At 42.2% G+C, this 16,200-nt stretch overlaps 1 protein-coding gene across 1 annotated transcript in view; it reads right to left on the bottom strand.

Annotated features, from left to right (window-relative positions):
- The window catches only part of atrnl1a (attractin-like 1a), a 267,713-nt gene that overhangs the window by 230,396 nt on the left and 21,117 nt on the right, over positions 1 to 16,200 (bottom strand). The window contains exons 2-4 of the mRNA XM_073481267.1: positions 5,486 to 5,569; positions 3,832 to 3,945; positions 2,749 to 2,877 (exon numbers count right to left, since the gene is read on the bottom strand). Coding sequence (XP_073337368.1) covers positions 2,749 to 2,877; positions 3,832 to 3,945; positions 5,486 to 5,569 — 327 coding nt within the window. The remainder of the gene's footprint in view (positions 1 to 2,748; positions 2,878 to 3,831; positions 3,946 to 5,485; positions 5,570 to 16,200) is intronic.

Here is a 16,200-nt window from a genome sequence, read left to right as displayed (position 1 = left end):
AAGACCTGATTCGTGACCGGGCACATATTACTGCAGATAACCCCACAGCTATGAGAGACTGTGAAAGCCTCGTAAAAGTAATGATGAAGTTATACCTGGCAAGGGGTAGTTATAGTATCTTCCTTATAGTGGTTCATTTGCAGAAACAGCTCCGACTCTGTTTTAATTTATTTATCTAAGTCATGCAGAGCACCAGGAGGCAGACAGACACAAGCTGTAGAAGAAAGTGGAAGATCAAGGATCCAGATATACCTTCAGGTTCTCTGTTCTTTTTGTTACCACTAGAAACAAGAAAACAAAATATATCTGCACTCTCTTTCTGTTCATCTTCAACTTCGTGGCAGGCTGCACGCAGTCGCCTGCGGATGTGTACGTTGGTAAGGGTTGTGTTATGTCGCCGTGCAGGTGTAACTCAGGTAGCAAGATTTGAATAGACGTTATTAACAAACCTTTTTAAAGCCCAAATCTTCACTGTAGCTGCAGAGCTAGAAGCGGGCCACCTGTCTGAAGTGTGTGCACCAGTTTAACCTCATGTTGAGGGTGTAAATAACGTCTTCGATAGCGCCTTCGATGGAGCCATTTTATGTTTTCTTAACAGTTCTTGTCCTACATTTTAAAACAAGTCTCCATCTTCTTACATTGTTTAGGACAATGCTGCAACACTGTTTTGCTGCGAAGCTCCAGAAATGTTTGGTGGACTACGAAACTTCACCTGACTTTCCAATAATCAGCATGGAGTTGAGGAGATAATGACTGAATTTTTATATTTCGAGAAATAACACATTCTGTAAAGTTAAATTAGCCTTCTGCCTCCTGCAGCTCTGCCAGGTGTGGATCAATAAAATGTTGTGAAGAAGAACTGGACCCATTGGACCCATTATATAATTTGAGCCTGAGAACAAGAAAGAGTTCAGAAGTTCAACATTTCTTTCAGACGGGTGCACTTCCACTTGTTCCTTTTGAGTCGGGATGCATTTATCATAAGTGGCTTTGCACAATTGGATGTCATATAACAAGGAGCCATGTGACTGGGACATATATAAGAAAACTGGAGCAAGACAGATAGAGTTTAAGAGGGAGAAATTAGATTATTGTGTCCAGAAGCACACAAAGAAAAAGACACAAAGGAGACTGAAAATAAGAGACCATTAGATATAAAGAAGTCGGCGTCTGAAGAGTGGATTAAAATGAGTGAAATGACGCATCCAATCCAAACTGTGACACTTCAAACATACGTGCTGTTTCTCTGTGATCTCAGATAAATACAGATGCTGAGCGAGATGGAGCGATGGAAACACAACAAGACGAGGACCAGAGGGAGAAAAATCATCTTTTTGTTAATACAAAAAGCTGTGTTGCCACTGTGACAAGAGGGTCGTCATGACAACCTTTATCTCCCCTCCGTGCGTGTGTGTGTGTGTGTGCGTGCGTGCGCTGAGAGCCTTGAGGCTGTGTGGCTGCACAGTTACCGTCCTCACTCCTCCCCATGTGCTCAGCCTGCCACATATCATTCAATTTTCCCATCATGGCAACACCGGCAGCACAAAGCAGCCGGGTTTGTGTCTGAGAGGAAGCGACTGTGACACCATGTACACAACATCATGATGTACAGTATGAAGTGGGGGGGGGGGGGGGGGGGTGGTGCTGCATGGTGGGGCACCGACACAGAGAAAGTTGTGATGCATAACCAAACCCTGGTTAAAAATAACATTGTTTTATAACGTGACTCAGGTATAAAGCACTTCATCTCTACGATCAAAACACATCTGGAACTATTAATTATTCAGATATGTAGAGGAAAGCACGGACATACCTGCCAACACTCCTGACTGTCGCAGGAGTTTCACTATTTTTAACCTTCCCTCTCGCCGTCTCGGTAATTTCTTGCGTTAATCTCACGTTTTCTGTGTCTCAGTTAAGGGGAAGCCGTTTGCAGATACCCCAGAAAAACTCCCTTTTTTCCACATCCTAATGTTGCCAGACATGCATGTAGGTCAGTCTATATTTCTCTGCATCGAGTTTCTCTCCATTTTAAGGGCACCCATTAGTGCAGTGTGCCACATTTCCTCCACCGACCCTACAGAGCACATGATCAAGTTTTATCCACCATAATGGCATCAAACAGGACACTTTACAGCGTTTATTTCAAATGCCCCGCTGTCCACACAGCCAGGACTGCACTCACCAGAAAAATGTAACTGGTCGTTTTGCCAAATGGCTTAAAACAACCTTATAAATGTAACAGTTTATGCTGCACAAATGTACCGACTGCACAGACATTAACGTTAGCTAGCTGTAGCTGTGAGCTAACTCGGACCAGAAACACTAACAATACTGAAAAGTGTTTGAAAACTCAGATTAACTATAGAAAAGCAGTTCTTGTTATTTTTCCAGACACCTTTGCAATTTCTTTTTCTTTCTTTAACCAGTTCATGTGGTGAAGATTTTAGGTTCGGAAGAAGACCGTGACCCGGGAATCCACCGGTTGCATGTACGTTGCAGAACTTTGTCTGCAGTTTGGTGCTGGGCAGGTTTTGCACGTTAAAAGGTTTATCAGAGTTATGCAGGGATGGAGAATAATCTTTGTGGTTTCATAACTGTTTGACCCCTCTGACATTACACTAGATTTAAATGTGTTGTCTTGGAGACTGTTTGGTTTTAGATGAGCCTGACACTGAGACAGAAAGGCAGAGAAAAGAGGAGAGAAATTGAGAGACTAGAAAAAGGCTGAAGAAGGGTTAAACGTACGAGTAGGCGATGTTGAAGCCGGTCAGGTTGTAGGCAGCGTCGCTGAAGAAGTGAAGCAGAGCGTAGCCGGACGTCGTCACCACCTCCGGGACCGTCTCGTTACCCCGGGTCTCTGGTACCACCAGACCGCTGAGAGAAGAGACAGAATGAGAATGAGACGGAGGAAGACAAGGCAGTTCCCTCTCTCACATAAAAAGCAATAACAATAAAAAGCTTTTTTGAACTGCTGCTGTATTATTTCATTTATGGACTGTGGTCTGAAAGCTCCACTGGAGAGCTGTAAGATAAAGAGAATTCCATGTGAGCACTTGTAGACCTCACTGAAATATGACAGTGATTAGCTATAAAGTAAAACACCATCGCAGCGCAGAGTCGAAGCACATTTGCTTTTTATTTGTTTGATGAGGTTTTTCGGCGGGGGGATGGGTTGGTGGTCGGTCTCTTATTTGGTCAGCCTGTCTCTTATAATAAATGCAATGCACTGCTCGCCCATAATGACTCAAAGCTCCCTCCCTGCTGCAGCTTTTTTTCAGCACAAGCATTTATAATGAACAACGTAAGCTTATTTATTGTAGGTAATAATCCCACACAAGTCTCAGCTTTGCGTATTCAAAATGCCAGATATTATTCTCCTTGGTTGGAATAGTCTCCTTAATATCCCGCGAGCAACTGAACTCTCAACAGGAGATAAGCCTCAATGGCGCAGAGTACTAAGTGGGAGGTTTGTAAATTATTGTGGTATTACTGTTTTTTAATGAATTTCTGTCAAATGAAAGAGTTCCACCCACATGCTTGTAAATTGTTAACGAAAAAAAAAGGGGAAAATATGCAACAAAGCTCCCGAAAAAGAATCAGTATTCAAGGCTAATGTGAGTAATTTCAGTTTTCTCTCTCTCGCTTATCGCTGCATTGTGGTACGATGGTGATTACGAGGCCCATTGTTTCTCTACGTGGAGCCATTTGACTGCACAAGTGCAAAATTCAGTGGCGCTTTTTTGAAGCTGTGCCAAAGGCTACCTGAGTCATTTCCATATCGCCCCCTCCACCTCGCAGCTCTCCTACTCTGAATAGCAGGCGGCTCACCTGAACACAGCAATCAAAGGGGCGTAAATGGAGTCTCCATCGTAGACGTACATGTGGTCCCAGCTGCACTCCGTGGCAAAGTGATTGAAGCGCAGCCGGAGGACTGCATTAGGACTGAGAGACAGGGAGAGAGACGACAACGTAGCTGTGAGAAAATACATTCGGCAGATAGATATAACTTTCATACATACTTACATATATTACCGATTCTTACTTTTGGAAAGGGTCTCTACTATTTATGGAGTCTGCAGTTATGGTCGCACACTGACACCGCAGGGGCTCAACACAGTGCCTTCGAAAGCTTTTTCCTTCACTGAGGTGATTAAGTGAGCCTTTTTTCTTAATACAACTCTTCTATGTGCTGCAATAGATGTGTCTTCTCACAAATTACAATCTACGACACAAATCCTGTTCAGGTATTTTAGAGCATCCTTGTTTCAGAAACCCAGCCCAGGATATGATATCAGCGTTTCTGCAAACCACAGATGCGTCCAAGGTTGACATTTGTAGGAAATGTGGCATATCACGTTTCCTTACATGCTTATGGCCACCTTTCACATCAAGAGGTTGAAAGGGACAGAGGTGGTGTCTTGCCAACAAGGCTGCCAAACAGCCGACTGCAGTTGGAGTCACACCGCTGGATATATTTAAGGACACCTGGAGGCATTTCCATCTGTGTTTGTGCTGTCAAAACTGGCTGCTTTCAACAGGAAGTTGGACCATCTCTACCGTGATTGTGGCGACAAAAGCAGGTATTGTAAGCCAAACCATGATGTTTTCCTAACATGTGCAGAGCACAAGCACAGCGTTGTGACAGGACAGAAATAGAAAATTAAATTTAGACAAATGTAAAGCTGCAACATAAAGAAGCGTTCAGTTTTAACTTATCTGTGGGTTTGCAGAATCGTACTTAGCTAACATTTATTCTGGCAATTAGTTTGATTAGCTGATCACTGTTTACCACATGTGCATTCTCAACTGAAGTTACTTAGCAAAATAAAAACGATGATGATAACTGATATATGTGAACTAGACTAGCACAAGTTCATTTTCCAATTCCAACAGCACGCCACAGGAATGAGTCCTAAAAAATCAGTTAGCATTTTTGGCCTCGTCCTGAAGTCAAGAGGTTCCTTTGAACGGGTTTTCTGTTAAATGTCTGCGGTTCATACAAGCTTAAAATATTTTCACGTTTTGTTACATGACACAAAAGGTGTCAGTAAATACCCCACCCCAGGAGATCATCAGATATTCACCCTCACAGGGTCGTCAATATCTGCACCAAAACATTGTCAGTCCATCCGTATTTAAAGCTCTTTATGGCAGATGCAAATTTGTGTTTTAGGATTTTTCAATGGTCTTTTCAAATATTTGACCGATGCCCAAGGAGAACATCTTCAGCCTTGACAAAGCCAGTCTAACATCACAGAGGATACAGATACAGCATACTATAAAAGAGACGTCTGTTTCCAGATGTGGTATAAAAATGGCTTATTTCTGCAACTGGCATCATGTTAGAGGCTTTACAAAATTATTAAATAGCTTTATTCAGTTCAAGCAGCACAGTAACGACAGTCAAAGACAAACTCCTATTAAACAAGTGGAAGTAAGTAAGACGAGAATAAAGTAAGACGAGAAAATCTCTGATACTTACTACCCTTCTATGAGCCAGGTGCATTTGGTCTTGTACTTATAGTTTACGGGTCCATCTGTGAGGAAGCCGGTCAGGTCTGTTAACCTGAGGAGAGAGAAAAGACAAACCTTTAGTCTGATAATCATCAGTGATGACGACAAAACCTGACAGGATCAAAACACATGTCGAGTCAAAGCACAATTACACAATGAATTTCTGTGAAAAAAGCCACAATTTAGAGCTGCTTCTCAAAGCTGTATCTCATGACTCCTTTAAAACAAAGAGAGCCTTTCTAACACGATCATGAGGTGTCTCTTTGTTGGACCTGGTTTAAATAGATGATGATTAAACGGTTCAAATATGATTTATAAATAGAAGTAATTGGATTTTCTCTGGTTGACCACATGACACCGAAACACTGAAACACTTCATTCATGAACATTTTACACATTTTACGTCACTGTGGATGATGGATGATGCTGTTTATCTACACAATATAAAACCATGTAGATATAATCTACACGGTTTAATATAGATATATGGCTCATTCAGAAAACCAATAACGCTCTCGTTTGTCTTGTTTTGTTTGTTTTGAATTAAAAGAACTGAATTAGAGCCAGGAATGATGAGCTCAGCTTCTCATGAAGACGCTAGTATGTTTCTCTCAAGTCAAAAGTTTAAAAGTTGGTTTCATGGCGAGTTTACCATTTCTTTTCAAACAAAGCCAGGCGAGCCGTTCGAAGCTTTCGAAGCACCGATCTTCTCCTCTAACTCTACGCAAGAATTCATGTATTTCTCAAAATGTTTGACTTATTATGTTGCCCCCACCTAATATTTTAAAAAAAAGGTTTGCAGTTACCATTTCCCCAAACCTCTGATGCTTTCATATTTGTACGTGTCATGGGCTACACACAATATTGACACTTCTACAAAATGTGTCATTTCATGTTCATGTCACATGTTTGCGGCCTGACTTTCATACCAGAGGTGGAGGAGATGGTGGTGGAGTTACAGGGGAGGGGGCTGCCAAGCCAGTGACCGCAGTTCGAGACTGCGTTTCAACAATTGTGACATGAAACCACCGGATATTTTTTTAAAAGAGACCACAGCATTTTAACATGAGACCTCGGGACAATTTCCAGCCGTGTTTGTGGCGACAAAAACAGGTAATTTAAGCCTAAACATGATATTTTTATAACCCTAACCCGAGTGGTTTTGGCACATAAGGACATGATACAATTACAAAATTAACCAACAGAAAAGAAGAACAACACAAAGAAAAGTTTCAACATAAGATGGTCTGCAGAAGCTTACATTGCCAGCTGGGGTGACAAGTAGCTCAGAGCAGTTTGTACAGAGTGTGGGCTGGTAGCTGGAGAGGTGCCAGTTCACTAGTGGTGGCCTTGAGCAAGGCACCAAACCCTCCAACTGCTACTGGTGCCTCATACACGGCAGCCCCCTTTGCTCTGATGCCTCTACAATACATGTGTGTAGGTCCTGTTTGTACGTGTGTGTAAAAAATAACAACAACAGAATGAAAAAACAGGATTAATACAGAATAAAAAAGACAAACGACGACGATTGGATTGAATATTTCTCCATTTTTGCTTCACCTCATTAAACCCTGCCTGCTACTGTTTGATTATCAGCTGACAGACATCCACCTGCCGCATCATGTGCAGCCTGCCTTCCATTTCAGTAGATTTCTCAGCCCTCGCTGCTGCGTAACGTGCTGCTCAACCAGCATGTCAAAATAGAGAGCAGCCTCAGTCATGCAGCACAGACACCACTGATGGGGCGTACAGCCACCCGCACATCATTTAACTCCGGGTTAATATAGGTCCTCTTAGATTTGCAAAAAATAAATCCTTCGGTTACAACTCACATGTGGTGTCTTTTTGACTTTTCCTTATGCTGTGATGTAATATCCATGAAACCAACTGTATATCGTGGGGACAGATGAAGAAATAAATGTATCACAGATATAAGAAATATGCAAATACAGTTTGTTCTTCATGGAGTCTCATGCTTAACCTTGAATGGAGGAAACACTGGCAGCAGAACAACAATATACCTGCGAGCAGATAAAACATGACATCCCACTCGTGTCAAGGTGTGTGTTATAGTTACCATAGCGATCCCACCGTGACATATTCATGTGGCAATTGTAATAACCACAATGCTGGTTGTGAGCGTATGTGTGTGTGCGTGGTGAATACTGGTCACAGCTGTCAATCAAAGTAATCCGATTCTGTTGCTGCATTGAGGGAAAAAGGTGGAAACGGAGACGCACACACACACACACACACACAATTGAAGACACTGTCGTCACAGGCGCTGAAGACATCGCAGCCTGCCTCGGGGTGGACAGTATGTTACTGTATGTCAGTGTGTGTGTGTGTGTGTGTGTGTGTGTGTGTGTGTGCACTGTAGGCTCTTGGGTCACAGTGGTGCGCTGCAGAACCAGGCGGGGAGCAAGAAAAACAGAGTGCAGCACATTTTTTTATGTGTTGTCCAGGCAATAAAAACACTAAATGAAATAAAAATGGAAACTTAATAAATCAAATCTGATGAAAATGACGTAGTAATAATAAGAAGCATCCCAGCGAGCAGCGAGCAGGATTTGTAAGTTGATTTACTTGACAAGTGGGTGATATTTAGTCTCTAAGACATCTTTTTCGCCCTCTTTCTTAACCGTCTAATATGCGATTACAACATCAGTGTGTCAGAAAACACAAATCATTTTGATAGATTGTGGACAGATTGTGCATTAGTTAATCAATCATGAATGGCGTCGTTGGATAAAACTTGGCTGTATGCTGTAAGAAGCTTCCAGGACACTGGAGTGGGAGCAGTTTCTATACATTAATGTACAATAGGACATTGCGCTCATTACAGCTCTAACACATGGGGCAATTTCAGCCCAGAAGAGAGGGCTACTAATCAGAAAGTTGTTTTTTTGATCCTTGACCCTCTGCAGAGAAATGACGCTTGAAATAGGCTATTGCAGGATTTGTAACAGACACATTTTTCTTTCTCTGCAATGTGAAAATAATGGCCTGTTGTTATTTTGAAGCCTGACAAAGAAAGCAAATTGTAAAGTACAGCAGCTTGGTCAGTACCCCTCTTGCTACAGTTTTGCCTGTGAAGGGCTCTGCTGCGGTCTAGTTAGCAATAATATGTCATATGCAACGTCCAAATTATGACATTAAGTTAATCCAACATCCAAAAGGTCCAAATTATGACATTAAAAAGACAAATCATGACTTTTGGACTGTTATTAACCTTGTGTAAACAGTCAGTTAGGTTTATGCATGTATGTTAACGTTACATGAATTAAAAACAAATCACTCTTGACTCTTGGTTAGAAGTCTGCAGGGAGAAAGTCCTGAGAAAAACCCACCCAACCGCCCAAACTTGGATTGTCTTGCTCTTGCTACTACAGCACTAGAGGGGCACCTCAAGAAGTGATGTCAGAGGGTTAACTACAGCGTTAAACTTTAACTTTAAACCACTTTATAAACTTTTTTCAAAGGCAAAATGCTCTCTGGGATGTGAGCTAGATCAGAGACCCAGAGTGCATTGCTGCACCTAAACATGACCCGCCCTACTTGCTGAAACATACATCGTATATTCACCGCTGTGTTCACGTAAACAATGGAGGTGGTGGCTCAGCTATTTTAAGGGCCCCACAGTGGAGCATGCCCTCAGTCTTTCTTGGCAATGAGTGATTGTGTGAGTGAGGCTAACTGGCATTTGACCGCCCTGTCTGACTCCGGCTCAGCTATAAAATAATAGGATCGTTCTTCAACAATTTGCCAAAGGACCTTAAAGGGAGCAAACTAGCCTGCGAGTTTGAGGACGCAGAAACACACACCATTATCGTCACCATCAGTCAGTGCATGAGATTAAGAGTGTGTCAGGCCAAATGCGCTGCCTCTCTGTAATGAGAGAGAAAGCGGGAGGGCAAACAGATTGCAGCACAGCCGGACACAGGCCACAGTAAACGCTCCAATTCTGCCAATAAAAACACAAGCACAGGACACGAATCCGCTCTCAGACACGTGAGACCGAAAGGAGGAAGAAAAAGATAAAGAACAGGAATAAGACGGCGCTCACACCCTTTTGTTTTGTCTCCTCTAACTTCTCCTTCTTTCTATCTAGCTCTCTATCTGTCTATTTTCCATCCATATCTCCTATCAGACGCTGATGATCACAGTGTGATCCTCTGGCTTTAATCCCAGATTAGAAGACAAATATTCATGTCACGATGCAGTAATGCCTGACTCAAATGATGATGATATCGATGACGATGATGAAAAATATCTTTTATGGTTTCTTTCTGACAATGATACATGAATGCTGCAGATTTCTGGATTAATATTCAGAAGATCTATTGTCTCTTGTCCTGCGTTACCACTGCAGTCGTGTTATTAATGATTACTTTCTCAAAATTAAGACCGATCCCACAAGGTTACTGTGAAATCTTTGTGAAACTTTGACAAAGAGCATTAAAAGTTGAAGAGGAGGAGACAAAAGAGGTGATAGATAATAGATTACAATGTTGTCATCTAAAATTAAAAAAACAAGAAAGTCACTCTGCTACTTTGAAACTTTGCACTGCACAAATGTATTAAATTATTCTCAGCTGGTTTGTCTCTGCAGACAGGACTTCCTCTATACTTTATAACTGTCAGACACCTCTGGCTCCATTCAGGCGGCAGCCCTGTCACCAGGATAATGTTAACGTCTCTGCAAACCAGCGATATGTTCGCATTTGTACGTGTCATAGGTCTATGTACCTTATTGACATTTCTACAAAACGTGTCACATCTTGTTCACGTTACATGTTTATAACCTGACTGTGATATCAAGAGCTAAACCCTGAAGTCGCCTGAATAAATGTTAACTAAGTACGTTTCTGCAAAAACCACAGATAAGAACGCTGTGCTCATGCTCTGGTAACGCACAAAAAACACTTGGTTAGGGTTAGAAATGGTTCTGGTCATGGTTTTGGGTTAAAATACCACCATGATCACGGATGGAGATGGTCTGACTTCCCACTTTACACTACATAAAAACAGCTCGAAATGTCACCGGGTGTCCCTAAAAAATATATCTTGGGCGAATCTGTTGTTTACAGAAACATGTACTGCTTACATTATATCCTGCTGACTGGGCTGCAGGAAGCAGAGGGGAAGGTGGTGGAGTTAAAGGCAAAGGAAGGAGGCAGAAGGCAAGTTGTATGCATTACACCACTTGTTATTTTTAAGGAGACCTCCAGACCATTTCCAGCTGTGTTTGAGGGGGCGAAAACAGGATTTTAAAGCCAAAACATGATGTTTTCCAACACTGACCAAGAGGTTTTTGTTGTTAGACCTAACCAGAGCATAAACACAGCCCTGGCACGACATAAAAATGAAAATTGAACCTAAAGAAATGTAAAGTTGCAACATATCCGTCATTTGCAGAAACAAACATTCCCAACATTTATTCTGGTGATTATGTTTCTTTATTGTCTTATAGCAAACACTTTAACATTGTCCCGTTAACATTTCAGAAGGTTGAGGAACAGAAGTGGGGCAAAGCCTCGGTGTGGCTCTCCTCCCACACGTCTCGGCTAAGCGAAAAACTCCGTGAGAGCAGAGCGACTGTGCAGAGAGGCTCGGCCCGTCTATGATAACATGCTAAAGGTAGATCCCATTCATAGTTAATGAGGAGCTGACTGGAGCGGCGTCCTGCAGCCCCAACAAACCGTCACTCCAAACGCCTCGACCATTAATCCTCCCCAAAAAAGCCTGACAGAGAAGAAGACGGCCACACATTATGCACACACCTGCAGACATGAGACACACACATCCACATGCACACACACACACACACACACACACACACACACACACACACACACACACACACAAACACAGGTATTGCTGCCAGCTGAGTTATAAATGGTGACCAGAGGCAGGAGACAGTGGAGTTCACAGCATGAGGCCAAAGTCACATCTTTTTACAGATTTCACAGGACTAGAATCAGCTACACACACACACACACACACACACACACACACACACACACATACATACCTATACATACAGAGAAGAAAAACAAGGCAGGGTGATGGCGGCAGAGGCAGAGGAGGCACAAAGGCAGAGGAAGATGAGAGAGCAGGGAGAAGAAGAGACAGAGTAAGGCGAGAGATAAAACAGAGACGGGGACGAGGGGATGAGGTATAGAGGAAGAGAGTCCGGCACCCTTTGAAATATTCATCTGCTCCGGGTGAATAATTGATGGCGTACAGAAGATAGATGCATGAAGGATAGACAGACAAATGGATGGAAAGAGAGCAAGAGGGATAGACAGAGGGAAACAGAGATAGAGCCTTCCTCAGGTAGAGGAAGTGCAAATCTCCTGTTTCCTTTGGTCTGTCAGCGCCTTCAAAGGCTGACCGTGACTGCTCAACACTTCATTTACTGTCCACTTCAGTCACACTCAACAGTCAGGCAAAGACTTTCCTACCAAACTTATTTTTAGGATGAAAAAAACAAGGACAAAAAGACAATGAGGCAACCCTATTTTCAAATTAAAGTTTCAGTATATACAGTAGGTAATATCTGATAAATCTGAACATCTTTATCTTCAGTTCACTTTTCTTTATTAGCATCAGCAGGACGGAGAACGACCGGCGTTGGACTAAATCTGTGTCTGGTTTCTATCTCCAGCTGTGACGCATGTTTGTTTTAACACATTACATGTCTAAAAATTGCTTTAATAACATTAATAATCAATAATGTTTGGATTTTGAACACGAGGCACAAAGCAGAAAACATGAATAAAACATCATAGAGAAATAGAATAAAATAATTAAACACAGAGTACATATTATAAAATATGTACGACTTTTAATGGATGAGGGAGGTTTCCTGAGATACTACAGCAGGCTGAGCTGCCAGTGATTAGTCTCGGGTGGTACCAGGTGATCTGAAGGAAGGACGTCGATTTGAATTTAAAGGTCGTTTCTGACCGGCAGTACGATGAAGAGATGTTTCGATGAGTATTTTGCTATCACACCCACTACAAGCACTTTGAAGTCTGTTCATTTCATACTATATCACTGATGAACACTTGTGGCTGTAGGGGAAGAAGACTGTTGAACTAAGTAAACACAAGTTCAAGTTGTTGAACGTGTTAGAATATTTTAAAAATGTATTTTCTGAGGTTCAGAATGAGTTCACTCAAGCCTCACAGATGCAATCGATGTATTTACTGTAGGTGAGAAAAATAGGAAAACTCCTCAGCAAGTTCATCTTGGAAGTAAGATAAGGAAATCCAAAATATACACAATGCCAAAAACATAAACAGTTTAATGGTAACAACCCTAAGAAAAGGGAAAAGAAAGATAAGAAGAGGATGAAGGAGAATTATTACAGAATGTGAATTCAAAGCTCCAACACACCTTCACAGCTAAAAGACTGAATAAGTCGACTGCCAGTGATTCCCAGAAGGAGATGACTGCTGCAGCGCACCAAGGACGACATACTTTTTCATGAACACTCGCAGTTTACTATGTAAAATGGCGAAACTTTGAAGGTAGCTCCAAAAACATAGGGGGAAGCATATCACCAGACACATGCTATCCTTGGCTGAGGCTAGCTATGGTTAGCTAATGAACTTAAGGCTGGGTTAGTTGTGGGGCCCGTGGCCCTGAGATCACAGCAGACACAGGGCAGACCAACAGGTCATTTTGTAGACAGGGGACAGAGTGCGGAGGTGATTTACAGCCGCTCTGACCAGGACTATGATGAGAATGGCAGGATGACGGGAGAGGCATGCAGCCGGAGAGGAGCGAGAGAAAGTCAGACATCAGTGGGTGTGAATCTGCATGTAAAACTGTAATATTTTCTCATCTTGCTCTGTGGATTGAGGATTATTTCAACCAAACCAGGGTTGATTGTGGAAAGACACACCACTGTTGACTGCTTTGGTGAGTTTTATTATTTTTACCAGCTGAAACTATGGGGGCTATCAGACTTTAGCCTACAGCCTCATGCTGTTCAAAGTGGTAGTAGGAGACAGGATGGGCCGGGGCTAGCTGGTTAGCATGCTAACTTCAGGAGACATCTCTGCAAGGTTAGGTTAAAACATCCTCCTTTGCTGCTGTAATTATTACTTATTAAAGCTCGCCACCAAACAAGAAACATAAATATGGGTTGTGATTCGCTGCTTGCATTCCTCTGCTGCTACAAATAGTTAATTTAATTTCTGCTGAGTCTCACAGTTATGTGGTTTTTGTTACATTATATTCATGCTGGGAGATGACTGCCACTCAGACAACTACAGCTCCCAGAAGCCTTTGCCAGAGGTCAGAAGTTAGCTCAGAAAAGGGGGCTGGACTCAATCTCTCTGTGCTGTCACACTGTGCAGCCTCGCCACAGCTAATGCATCAGCAGATTACACATTTAATGGCTTTTAATGGCAACAGTGAGAAAATCAAATCACACTGGTACGAGCTTTTAAGGAGTGACAGCAGCGATGTGTCCTGACAGTGTGCAGTGACACCGCGACCGCCTCCATCCCTGAGTGAATCACACATAACGTTAAGTAAACTGTCCAATCTGCTAAAAGACGAGAGGAAAATGAAGCTGCGAGTTGAACCGACAGGTCAGTGTCTTACAGGATGCACGGAAGGTCTTGTTGTATTGATTTTCTCTGCCCTGCTCCTCCACTGCAACAAGACAGACATTCACTAACCACTGGACTGCACAACAGCGTGGTGACACATAATCAAAACAAACCAGAGCCACACAAACACACACACAACCACACGTACAAAGGCTTTCAGTAACAGCGTGGAGTCAGCTGAGAGTGACATCACCGCCAGGAACAGAAAGAAACGCACACATGTTTGTGTTTAACTCGAACTGTGAGGGACTTCCACTGAATGTTTTCACTCCCTGACCCTTTAAAACCCTTCAGCATTACACGGCTGTTCACAAACATTATCATTAACCAGCCTGTTAAAGACGGGAGAGTCGCCCAGATGTGACTTCACTTCGCAAAAATGTCCTCACACACGAGAAAAATAATCATAAAAATTCTCACGCTTGAAAGTCGTCCAAGAATAATGCCTCTCCTTGACTCTATAGTCTTAGATGACCATATTTAGAAAGCGCAGCTCAGGGCGGTGACTCATCCGAATGAGACGTATAATTCACAACAATGCAAAAACACACTGGAGTTCCCTGTCAGGCCGGTCGAAAACCCTCCCTGCGTCTAAATCTGGACACAAAACTCACTGTCTGCCACTGCAGCCGGCCTGCACTCTCCAGCACTGATCATTTAGTCTGGTTGTTAAAGAATTTTCATTTTTCTTGGCACTTTGCTTCCTTTGGCTTCTCTTCTGAGTCCAACCCTCTGAAGAACTTTAATCCGTCCACGGAGAGGAGGTAGTTTTAACATCAATCTACCATCACATTCAATATCAAAGAGCAGCTCAGTCAAACAAGGTAAAAATTGATGATTTGAAACCCAGACAGGACTTCTGCTGCAGGCCTCTGCTTTGACTGTCTTTGCTGTAAATCTATTCAATAAAACCAGTAAAACAACATGAATAAAACAAGTGGCTGATCAAAGGTTTCACTCTGTTGGCTCCAAGAGTAAATTCCCCAAGAATGAAAATCCAGTCATTATCTCCTCACGCCCCACGCTGATGGAGAGTCAGGTGATGTTTCGTAGTCCACAAAACATTTCTGGAGCTTCACAGCAAAACAGTGTTGCAGCATTTCTCCTAAACAGCTGGAGTATCCAGAGGCTTGTTTTAAAACGCAAAAAAAACAACAACAAAAAACACTGAAAAGATGGAATTTATTACCTCGACACACGGTCGAGCCTGTGCAGCCCCTTCAGACGTAGTGTGCGCTAAAGCTTTCGGCTCAGCAGCCACAGCAAAGATTCTGGTCTACTTGAATTATGCCAATAATAATAATAATATTATGCCTTTACATTTTGAAACAGTCCCAGGCTTCTTCAGTTGTTTAGAGGAATGCTGCAAATCTGTTTTGCTGTGAAGCTCCAGAAATGTTTCGTGGACTGCGAAACTCCACTCGCCTTTCCATCAGAATGAGGGCGAGTATGTCATTTTTGGGTGAACTTATCCTTTAAATTGTGAATTAATGCATAGGCAGTAATTTTAATTCTGCACATGTATCACATTTGCTTGAGGTTCTGTAAATATAAAAAGTGGAAGTTAGTTTACACCCTGCTTCAGTGGGGTTTTTCATTTTTCTGAGGCAACATCACTAAGAGCTGAGTGAAATAACTGCAGTGCAGAGCAACCGCCTGCAGACTTATTTAATGTAAAAGAAGTGTGTAACCTACTTCTCACATTTCAAAACCTGTGATTCATCTGTGCTGTTGAATCAAATGTCTTCTGAGCCAGGTATCAAACCAGACGGAAACATTACAATCCAATAACAGGCCATAAACGAAGCTGCAAACTTTCATTAAGTAAAGTTGTATATTATTTTACATTACGATACGTTTGTTACATTTGTTTGCTACTCCAAATATTGTCAAGATGTGGCCTCACATGACAAAATATACAGTAAATCTTTGATTTTGGTCATAAATCAAGCTTTTAAAAAAATGATTTTTCGATGGCTAATATGCTGGATGAGACTTTCTTACTTCTTGAACAGACTCTGAACTTCTGTCGATATATATTTCCTCTCTCCTG

Source organism: Pagrus major, chromosome 15 (genome assembly GCF_040436345.1).
Source record: "Pagrus major chromosome 15, Pma_NU_1.0".
Taxonomy (NCBI): Eukaryota; Metazoa; Chordata; class Actinopteri; order Spariformes; family Sparidae; genus Pagrus; species Pagrus major.
The sequence above is the reverse complement of the archived record's forward strand: the minus strand, read 5'-3'. Positions and strand labels throughout refer to the sequence as shown.